Source organism: Miniopterus natalensis, chromosome 16 (assembly GCF_054644295.1).
Source record: "Miniopterus natalensis isolate mMinNat1 chromosome 16, mMinNat1.hap1, whole genome shotgun sequence".
NCBI classification, from domain to species: Eukaryota; Metazoa; Chordata; class Mammalia; order Chiroptera; family Miniopteridae; genus Miniopterus; species Miniopterus natalensis.
The window spans coordinates 42,594,875-42,604,763 of NC_142096.1; the positions used below are offsets into that span (position 1 = coordinate 42,594,875).

Sequence of the window (9,889 nt, forward strand, 5' to 3'; positions counted from 1 at the left end):
GGCCCCTGGGGTCAGTCCCAGTCCTGCCAGCCCACCCAGGTTCACCGTGTTCTGCGCACGCCTGCCCTCCATCTGCTGGACCGGCCCTGCCCCGTCACTGCTCCAGGGGCCTTTGCTTATGGCCCAGGCCAGGCCTGTGCCCCTCCCCAGCCCCCAGCTCCCAGCCCCCAGGCCTGGGACTCTCTTTCCCCTCAGCTCATAGCCAGGGTCTCCCCACTGGACCTTGCACCCCATGAAGGTGGAGACCAGAGTTCCTTCCCTGCTGGGCTCCAGCGCCTAGTATGTGCCCACAAAGTGTCTGCTAGGTGAAAGCAGAAGATGAGCCCTTTATAGGGACTGCCCAAGTGTGCGGGTCCTGCCTTATGGGTCTGGGATCCATGGGGTGGGGGCCCAGTGTCAACAGAAGCCTCCGGGCCTCCGGCAGGTGCACTGCCGGGGGGGGGGGGGGGGGGGGCTCCCTTCCAGAGCTTCCTCCCTTCACACTGGCTCCTAATCTTTCACAGAAAGAAGAGGGAAAGGCAAAAGAAAGAGGTTTTCTCCTCCGCTTTCTGAAAATGAGATTTTAAAAATAACTGCAAGACGGTGGCAGCATCAGGGAGGATTATCTGGGAAGCGTGGGCTGAGCCGAGCCTTCCCCTGGGCCGCCCTCCGCTCTCCCCCTGGCTGTAGCCTGCAGGCCTTTGCCCCCCTGCCCTCTCTGCCTGGACCCCCTTCTCTGCCTTCAGGGAGGCAGGAAAAGGGAATCGTGCAGTGGGGGAGCTGCTGGGAATGGAGGTGATGGGATGGCGAGGGAGGAAGGCACGTGTGGGCTGTGGCCCCCCAGCTGGAGAGGGGTCTGGCCCCCCATTCTCCCCGCTCTTGCTTAAGGCCCCTGCTCCTTCTCCTGGCTCACTGCTCACCAACCGAGCCACGCAGCCTCCTGGGCTGTGTCCTGTTCCCCTGGACACTGTGCCTTTCTTACCTCAGGGCCTTTGCACATGCAGTACCTCAGACCTGGTCCCCTCCCTTCACATGACATGCAGCCCTTACCCTCAGCATCAATGCCATTTCCCCAAGAGGCTGTCCCTGATCACAGAATGGTGCTGAGGTGTCCCTCCACCCCTGCCACTCTCACAGCTCTGGACAGTTTCCTTATCACAATTGGTGTTTCTTTTATTTATTGATGAACTTGTCCTTTACGTATCTCTCCAGCTAGACTGTAAGCTTCTTGTAGTGGGGATTGGGGAGCAGACAATACTGCCCCCCCACATCCCACGGGTGCTTACTGTTTCTGTAGTTCAGTGCTAGCCCTGCCTTTCTTTGTCTTAGGGGCTCACTGGCCACTGCCTGAAAGAACCAGAGAATCAACTCTCCTAGGAGCAGCTCTCAACCCATGATTGATGGGTAGGGGGTTGACTAGCGGGGCTCTTTACCCCTCAGACAGGAACGCCCAGTGGGATAAAGTCCCAGTGACTCCCAGAGATGACCACTTGCCTGATGACACCCTTGATTGGCCTCCTTCTGTCACCCTGGGGATGTTTCCCAGTGACCTCAGTCCTCACACCACTGCCTTAGGGTCTACATAATGGCCCCCCAAAGATATTTATGTTCTAATCCCCGGAATCTGTCATTGTTAGCTTACCTGGCAATGAAGGAGTTTGTGGCTGTGATTAAGTCAATGATCTTGAGGTAGGGAGATTATCCTGGGTTATCTGGGTGGGGTCTACATGCAATCACAGGTGTCCTTGTAAGAGAAAGTTTTGATACAGACAGAAGAAGAGAAGGCCATGTGACCACAGAGGCAGAGATTGGGGTGATGTGGCTACAAGTCAAGGAGTGCCAGCAGCCACCAGAAGCTGGGAGAGGCAGGAACTGGTTTTTCCCTAGAGACTGTGGCGGGAGAGCAGCCCTGCCAGCACCTTGATTTCGGCCCAGTGATACTGCTTTAAACCACACGGCGTGCGGGGACTTGTGACAGTGGCCCAGGAAACTAACACACTGTGCTTGGGAAAGCCCTGTGTTTGTTTTAATTATTGTGACAAACTGGAAGCTGTCCCTCTGGATGCTGGCACCTTGCTGCCAGGTGTGGACTGCACTTCCCAGCCTCCCTTGCAGCCGAGTGACCGCATGACTCGATTCTGAGGCCTCCTTTGAGAAGTGATGTGCACCATTTCCCCTGACCTTCTAACCCTCTTCCAGGGGTTGGGATGCAAAGTGGTGGGACTCCATTCAACCCAGCAAATAAACACAGTTATCTCCCTGAGCCTCAGTTTCCCCATCTGTAAAATAGGGCTGAAACCAGTTTACCTGAGATTAAATGAGAAAAGTAATTATTGTAGAGAAGCGATGATATAATGTAACAAAATAGAAATTCAACCTGGTCATAAAGGACCCCCTCCTACCCCTCGGGACTGGTTTCCTGGTCACCAGGGACAGGAGCCTGGTGGCTACAGAGCCTCCAGTCTTACGGGGGCTGTGGGGCCAGGGATGGAACCGCTCCAGTTCTCTGAAGCCCTTGTAAGTGTGCTGTATGCTCACTAACAAAATGATGGAGGTGGCACAGGAAATAGAGTCCCCTTCATTGCTAGAGCAGTCAAGAGTGGGGCCCGCACAGTTCCCTCCTGTGTGCCTTCCTGCCTGGGCAAGGCTCTCCCTCCCCCATGATGCCAGGGGGCTCATTTGGGGGGAGGGTTTCTGCCCTCCCACCAGGAGTCTGGCCTAGACAGGTGCTGGGCCTGCCCTTGCTGGGCTCCCAGGGAGGTGGGAGGACAGAGCAGCTGCAGGCTCCTCACCATGGCAACCATGGCCTCCCCACCCACCTACTCACAGCACCTTCCTAGGCCCCGACAGGGTCCTTGAGGCTAGTGCTGTCTGACCCCTATCTCAGGGACTGTGGAGTTGCCGAGAGGGGGCTGCTGACCAGCCCTGGACCCTGGAAACCTGTGGGATGGGATGGCTTTGGTCCGGAGGGCCGGCCAGCCTCTTCCGGTCACGGCCTCTACTGTTCTGTGAGCGTTTACAGGCCGGGGGCTGTGGGCACCAGAGTGACCTGAACACAGGGGGAAGGGTGGGTTGGTGGAGGTGGGGGAGGTCTCTGAGTGCCAGGGTGGGTAATGATAGTTCCTGAGCAGAGCCAGGTGAGCTGCGGAGGTGTGGGGGAGGGGCCCCTCTCCCTTCCCAGCCCAGCCCACTTCCAGGTGAGGCCCCTTTAAATGCAAGGTTCTTTCCTCCCCTGGGGGCCCCTCCCCCAGTCTCCTGGGAAGCCAGGTAAACAAGCCGAACCCCAGGCTGCAGACATGGCCTCCCCCTATTCTGGGGACCCCAGCAAAGCAAGTCTGCCACCTCCCGTACCTACTCCAGGTGAGACACCAGGTAGGGGGGAGGGATGGAGAAGAAGGGGTGCCCATGGCATCTGGGGCTCTGAAAATGCGAGAGAGGAAGCAGCCACCCCACCTCCTCTTCCTGGGGCCGGCGGGGCGGGGGTTTGCCAAGGTGACAGAGCAGGACAGGGCTGGGGTTGGGGCATGGACCCCATCCCCTAACTAACAGTCCCTCTTCCTGCTCCCCTCCAGGACCAGCTGCCCTGCAGCCTGCCTGGGGGTCCTGCAGCCCTTGCACCCTGAGCCTGGAGGTGGGACAGGGTCCTTTTTGTTCCTCAGGGCTTCTTCCAGATCATTCTCTGGGCCTATTCCCCCACTACATCCCTGAAACCCCACTTCTGCACTCCAGGTCCTCAGATATCCACTCCCACTGCTGCTGCTGGGGAGGGGAGTCATACCCCCACCTGAGGTCATCCCCCTTCCTTCAACTTCAGATTCTGTTCACTGACACTCTCTCCATCTCTGTGTCATCACATTGGTGATTTCTTCCCTCACACTGGCCCCCCAGCCCCCCAGACTCCTTTTAAAGTGCTTTGTACCCCACCCCAGCCACCCGCACCCGGTCATGCAGCCCCACCCCAGCCTCAGGAGTCTCACTCAGTCTGGGCCGTCTGGGGCCGGGCTTCGCACTCCTGGGGGAGCCAGGGCATCTAGCAAGTTCCCGCCTGGTCCAGCCTGTCCTGCCTGCCTGCCTCCCCCTCTGCGTGACCCCCACACCCTCACACACACCTTCCCTCCTGGCCCCCTCTTTTTTGTTGTGTCAGCCTGGCAACCTCCCAACTCCCCCCCTTCTCCTTCCTCCTCCATGGGCCCTTCAGCTGAGCGGAGCTGGGAGAAGCTCAGGCACTAATGCCTGGAGGGCCTCTCCTGACCGAGGCAGTCCCAGACTCTGGGTCCCCATGCTCCTCCTCTGTCCAGCTGCTCTCCAAGCCCCTCCCCTCCTCTCCTCTCCTCTCCTCTCCCCTCCCCTCCCCTCCCCTCCCCTCCCCTCCCCTCCCCTCCCCTCCCCTCCCCTCCCCTCCCCTCCCCTCCCCTCCCCTCCCCTCCCCTCCCCTCCCCTCCCTTCTCTTCTCCCTCAGCGGGTGGCCTTGCTCCCTCTTTCACTGGGAAACTAAGGCCATGGGAAGGGGACTCCTGGGGGTCCTGGCATCATGGGCACCGCCCACCTGCACCTGTGCCCTCAGGCTCTGTTCTCATGACCAGTCCCTGCTCCCGCCAAAGCCAACTTCCCGCGGGTCCCAATACTTCCCTCCTGCTCAGGGCCCTGGTCCTCACTCCTCACTCCGGGGCACTAACTGCTGCATCGGGACACTCTCTCCACTAGACCTTCCCCCCAACACAGTATTTACCCTGTGCCCTGACCCCACCTCCCTTTCCGCTCCGGGAGTTCTCTGCTCCTTGTTTACAGCAACACTCCTCAGAACCGTGGTTTATACTTGCTGCCTCGGGTGCTGGAACCCGCCTGGCCCAGCCCTTCCTTTCTGCACTTCGCCAAAGCGCAAGCCTGAAGATGATTCTCAGGCCTCATCTGACGCAGCCTGGTGTGCGCCTCCTGGTTTCCTCCCGCAGCTCTGCGGGCTCCTCCTCCGCTCCCTGACCTGGTGCGGGGAGAAGGGCCTCTTCTGCCCTCATGTCCTTGGTGACTTCATGCAGTTTCATGGCTTTAAATACCACCTTCCAGGTGTCTACCCCAGCCTGGAGCCCCCACCCCAAATGCAAACTCTCAGCCAGCTGTCCTCTGCATCTCTCCTCTGGCCTGTCTAAAGGCACCCACTTTCCCAAGTTAGGCTCTTGGCTCCCCACCCCAATCTCCTCCTTTCTTCCAGTTGCTCAGGCCAGAAACCTCAGTGTCTTCCTTCTTTCTCCCCCCCCCCCCATCAGCAGTGCCTGTCATTTCTATTTCCAAGACACATTCAGAATCTGAGTACCTCTCACCACTGCCCTGGCCTCGCCAACAACCCCTCTGGCCTGGATTACTGCCTTGGCTCCCTCCGGGCCTCCCTGCTGCGCTTACCCCTCCCACCCGTCTGCTCTCAGCAACCCTCTCACCTGGCTAACTGCCCTCAGATGCTGTCACTCCTCTCATGCTCCTGGAGCTCTCTCCTCTCTAGTCTTGGGGGCCCCATACGCAGCTCCTCTCTTCTCCATAGCTTTCTCCTACCCCCAACCCACAGCAAGACCTCACAGCCCCTGCCCTGACTGCCTGCCCACCTGTTGGTGCTAAGTGTGAGGCCAGGCCAGTGGCTCAGACCTGAGGGCAGCCCTGCACCTTCAGCTGCTCGCCCTGGAGGCCTGCAGGGAGGAGGCCTCCCAATGGATGACAAGGGGCTGCTGTGGATGGAGGCACCACCCTTCAGCCCCTCCCGGTCAGGGGCTCCTGCAGGGCCTTGGAGCTGTCCACGGTGCTGCACACGACAGTTCTCCAGCCCACCCACTTCGAAGATCTCTGGGTGCTGAGCTAGGAAAATACGTCCCGGTGATAAGGCAGGTTCACCAATGCCTTCTCATTTGTGAGGACAGTGGAACATGTTTGATTGCTCCCATTTTCTAGAAGGAGAAACTGAGGTGCAGGGAAGTTAAATGACTAATCCAAGCTCTCACAGGTAGAAGGTATGACCTCCAATGCAGGTCTACTGGCTCCTTGCCCTGGAGTGACCAAGGACCTGAGTGTGTGGTCCACAGCTGTGATGCCCAACACAGTGCCTCTCTGGCATGCAAAGATGCCCATGAATATCTGTGTGAAGGGGAGGATGTTATCATCCAGGGGCTCTTGGCCAAATAGGAAGGGATCACCCAGCCAGGGTTTTGAGTTAGGTTCAGGGTGTGGGCATGGAGCAGCAGCCTGGGCTGCCATCTGGGGCCATGGATGGGCTTTGAAAGCACAGGGACCCGAGACCAAGGGCAAAGTGCTGTGTTTGTACACACATGGTTTTCTGAGAGTGGGTCCCTGGATTTCACCAGACCCCCCAGGGATCCACACATGACTCAGGAAGAGACCACAGGATAGAGACTGAGAGACTTCCACATTCCTCCTTCAACCTGCCCCCAAGGGTGCCCAAAAGAGACAGGACAAACTCACCTTCCAACTTGACCCCTGTCCCCTGTGGAGCAGTGCCAAGCTGGGAACCAGACTATCACCCTGGGCTCCTCTCCACTTTGATCTAGAAGGCCTGGCATTTGGCCCCTCAACCTCCCCCCAGCTATGCCTCTCTTGTTCTTGTCCTTGCTTTGTCCTTACCTGGATCTGACCTGGCCTCTGGGCTGGGTCCCCACAGTCCATTCTCGGCACAGCCCACTATCAACTTTCAACTGAGAGTGACTAGGTCACCCTCTTCCCTGTTCTCCATGGTCTGAGGGTGAGCTCGGCATCCTGAGCTCGTCTGGGGGGCCCTGCAGGGCCTGCCTGGGCAAACTACCTGGACTTCCTCCGCATATGGAAATTTCCACCCAAATAACATTTAGTGGCATGTACGCTCTCACACTGTCGAGGGCTTTCTGTTCTTCATAGCTTGCGGGTGATGCCCCATCTCAGCAGCCACATGCCCTCCCCTCCCCTCCCCTCCCCATGGCACGACCTCCTTCCTCTCTCCCGGCCACGCCGTCTGCTTGGTGGCTCTGCCTGTTGCACGGGTGGTCACTTATGCCCGTCACTGGTGATGTGGTCTGCAGGTGCCGTCATGTCCCAGGAGCTCCCCTTCCCGGACATCTACGGCGGGGACGCACAGCTCTGGGAGGCGCACTTCCGCGGCATCGGTCGCGCCTACCGGGCGCTGGGCAAGGAGGACGACTTCGCCATCCGTGTGCTCACGGAAGACTTCACGCTGCCCTTCCCCTTTGCCTGGCCGCCCGGGCCTGACCCGGCCAACGGGCCTCTCTTCTACAACCCGCACGACCGCACGGGCTTCGACTTCCTGCTGCGGGGCCCGGGAGCAGCGCCGCCCTCCCTGCTGCGGCCCCTGCACAGCACCGCGCAGGCCGCCCTGCGCAAGCAGCACCTGGAGCGCTTGGCCTTCAGCTACGCGCAAGCTGGCGCTGGCCAGCGGCCCGGCCTCGTGCTCCTGGCACCCGGGCCTGCCGCCAGCTCCACCTTCCAGGGGCCCACAGGGGCTGAGCCCGCCATACATGGTGGGGGCGCCCCCCGACTGGGCTAGCCCTGTGGCAGCCCCCGGAAGGCTAATAAAGAGTGCTTCTGTTTCTCCCACCCCCGCTCTTTGCTGGACACACCTGATCAGGCACCTGGACTGGGCTGGGCCTGAATCCTAGCTCTGCCCCCAGGCCAGGCCTGCTCAGCTGTGGGGTGCGATAGCCACTTGGGTCTCAAATGGCCAGTGAGTGAAAGTCAAGAGGGCAGGCAGGACAGGGTGGCCAGGCCTCAGTGGCTGCCAGAAGCCAGAGGATCTGGGGTAGGGAGGGTGGTGGCCCAGCTTTCCCCAGTGCCTACCCTCTGGGGCCCTAGCCACACTCCTGGGGTGAGTATGGGTGGCACCATCTCACAGGTCAGGACACCAAAGTCCTGGCTCCTCCAAGGAGCAGCTGGGATCTGGTTCCTGGTGTGCCTGACTCCAAGTTCAGCAGTTTTCCCATTTTCCATCACAGAGGCATCGGGATGGGGGAGAAGGAGTGGAGAGGTGGAGGGAAGGGCAACAGGTGTCAGAGCAGAGAGGAGAAGCAGGAGCCAAGAGTACACGCTGGGTGGGGAGAGGCTGTGACAGGGAAAGGGACACCAAGGTGGGAATGGCACAGAGCATCCCCCAGTACTGCCCTTATTTACCCCCCCCCCACCTACTGACTCTGGGGAGAGAGAGGTGCCTCCTGTTCTCCACTTTGAGGCTGAGAGAATTCCCTGAGTTGGGGACGGCCACCAGTGTGCTGGCCTCCATCTTGGGTGTGTCTCTCTGTGCAGGTGACAAGCCCTGGTGGAGACCTGCCTACTGAGGGCTGGCAGGCAACAGGTCAGAGCCACTGCATGAGTGATCCTGTGACTCCCTCCTCCAACCTGTGTGCCAAAGGCCCAGGTTTCCTCTCACTGGGGCTTGGGTTGCAGGTGTGCCAGTGAGGCAGGTGAGCTGGGAGGGCATGTTCTCACTTGAGTGCAGATAGAATCAGAGCTTTATTTTTATTCCCTTTTTAAAAAAAAAATTATCTTTATTGTTGAAAGTATCACAAATGTCCCCTTTTCCCCCCATTGACCCTCTCCACCCTGTACCCCTCCCCCCAGACCTTCACCCCGCTATTGTCTGTGTCCATGGGTTATGCACATGTGCATATAAATTCTTCTGTTAATCTCGCCCCACCCACCCATCCACCCTGCCTTCCCTCTGAGATCCCTCAGTCTGTTCCATGCTTCTGCGCCTCTGGATCTATTTTGTTCATCGGTTTATTTTGTTCATTAGATTCCACATATGAGTAAGATCATGTGAAACTTGTCTTTCTCTGCCTGGCTTATTTCGCTTAGCATAATACTCTCCAGGTCCCACCAAGGTGTCCCAAAGGGTAAGGGATCCTTCGTTTTTACAGCTTCATAGTATTCCATGGTGTAAATGTCCGAGAAGGTGCTTGATGTGATTTCAATCTTCTGGAACTTGTAGAGACTTGTTTTGTGTCCTGACACGTGCTCCACCTTGGAGAATGTCCTATGTGCACTTGAGGACATGCCTATTCTGCAGCTTTGGGGTGGAATGTTCTGTACATGTCAAATCCATCTGATCTAGTGTGTCATTTACCGTCACTGTTTCCTTGTTGATTTTTTGTCTGGAAGGTCTATCCAGTGAAGTCAGTGGGGTGTTAAGTCCCCTACCATGACTGTACTGCTGTCAATCTCTCCTTTAAAGTCCTCCAGAAGTTGTTTTTGTTTTTTTTTCCTGCCTGCCTGTGTGACTCTTTTGTTCTGAGGTTCGGTATCTTGTAAACAGCATATATTTGAATCATGTTTTCTTATCCATCCAGCTACCCTATGTCTTTTGATTGGGACATTTAATCCATTTATATTTAAGGTTATTATTGATAGATACTTATCTATTGCGATTTTAATTCTTCATGCCTATGTTTCTCTCCTCTATTTCTACTTCTTATTACAGAAGTCCCTTTGACATTTCTTGCAATGCTGGTTTGGTGGTGATAAACTCCTTTGGTCTTTTTTTTGGTGTGTGTCTGGAAAGCTCTTTATTTCACCATCTATTCTGAGTGACAGCTTTGCTGGATAGAGTAGTCTTGGTTTCAGTTCCTTGTTTTGCATTACCTTGAATACCTCATGCCATTCCCTCTGGCCTGTACAGTTTCTGATGAGAAGTCAGCTGACAGCCTTATGGGAGCTCCTTTGTAGGTAACAGACTGCTTTTCTCTTGCTGCCTTTAAGATTCTCTCTTTGTCTTGGATTTTTGGCACTTTAATTATGATGTGTCTGGGCATGAGCCTCTTTGGGTTCTTCTTGCTTGGGACTCTCTGTGCCTCTTGAACTTGTGTGACTTTTTCCTTCACCAGGTTAGGGAAGTTTTCTGCCATTATTTCTTCAAACAGGTTCTCTAACCCTT

At 57.0% G+C, this 9,889-nt stretch overlaps 1 protein-coding gene across 1 annotated transcript; it reads left to right on the plus strand.

Moving 5' to 3' along the window:
• The first annotated feature begins 3,275 nt into the window (after positions 1-3,275).
• On the plus strand, positions 3,276-7,510 carry C16H8orf90 (chromosome 16 C8orf90 homolog). Its single transcript, XM_087825195.1, has 2 exons — positions 3,276-3,339; positions 7,029-7,510. The coding sequence occupies exons 1-2, from the start codon at positions 3,276-3,278 to the stop codon at positions 7,508-7,510; spliced, it is 546 nt and encodes a 181-aa protein (XP_087681321.1).
• Positions 7,511-9,889: the final 2,379 nt, after the last annotated feature.

Excerpts from the sequence above, each read along its gene's own strand:
- C16H8orf90 (XM_087825195.1), top strand. The coding sequence starts at position 3,276 with ATGGCCTCCCCCTATTCTGGGGACCCCAGCAAAGCAAGTCTGCCACCT. Across the intron at positions 3,340-7,028 it reads ACCTCCCGTACCTACTCCAG|GTGCCGTCATGTCCCAGGAG; the intron begins GTGAGACACCAG and ends TGTGGTCTGCAG.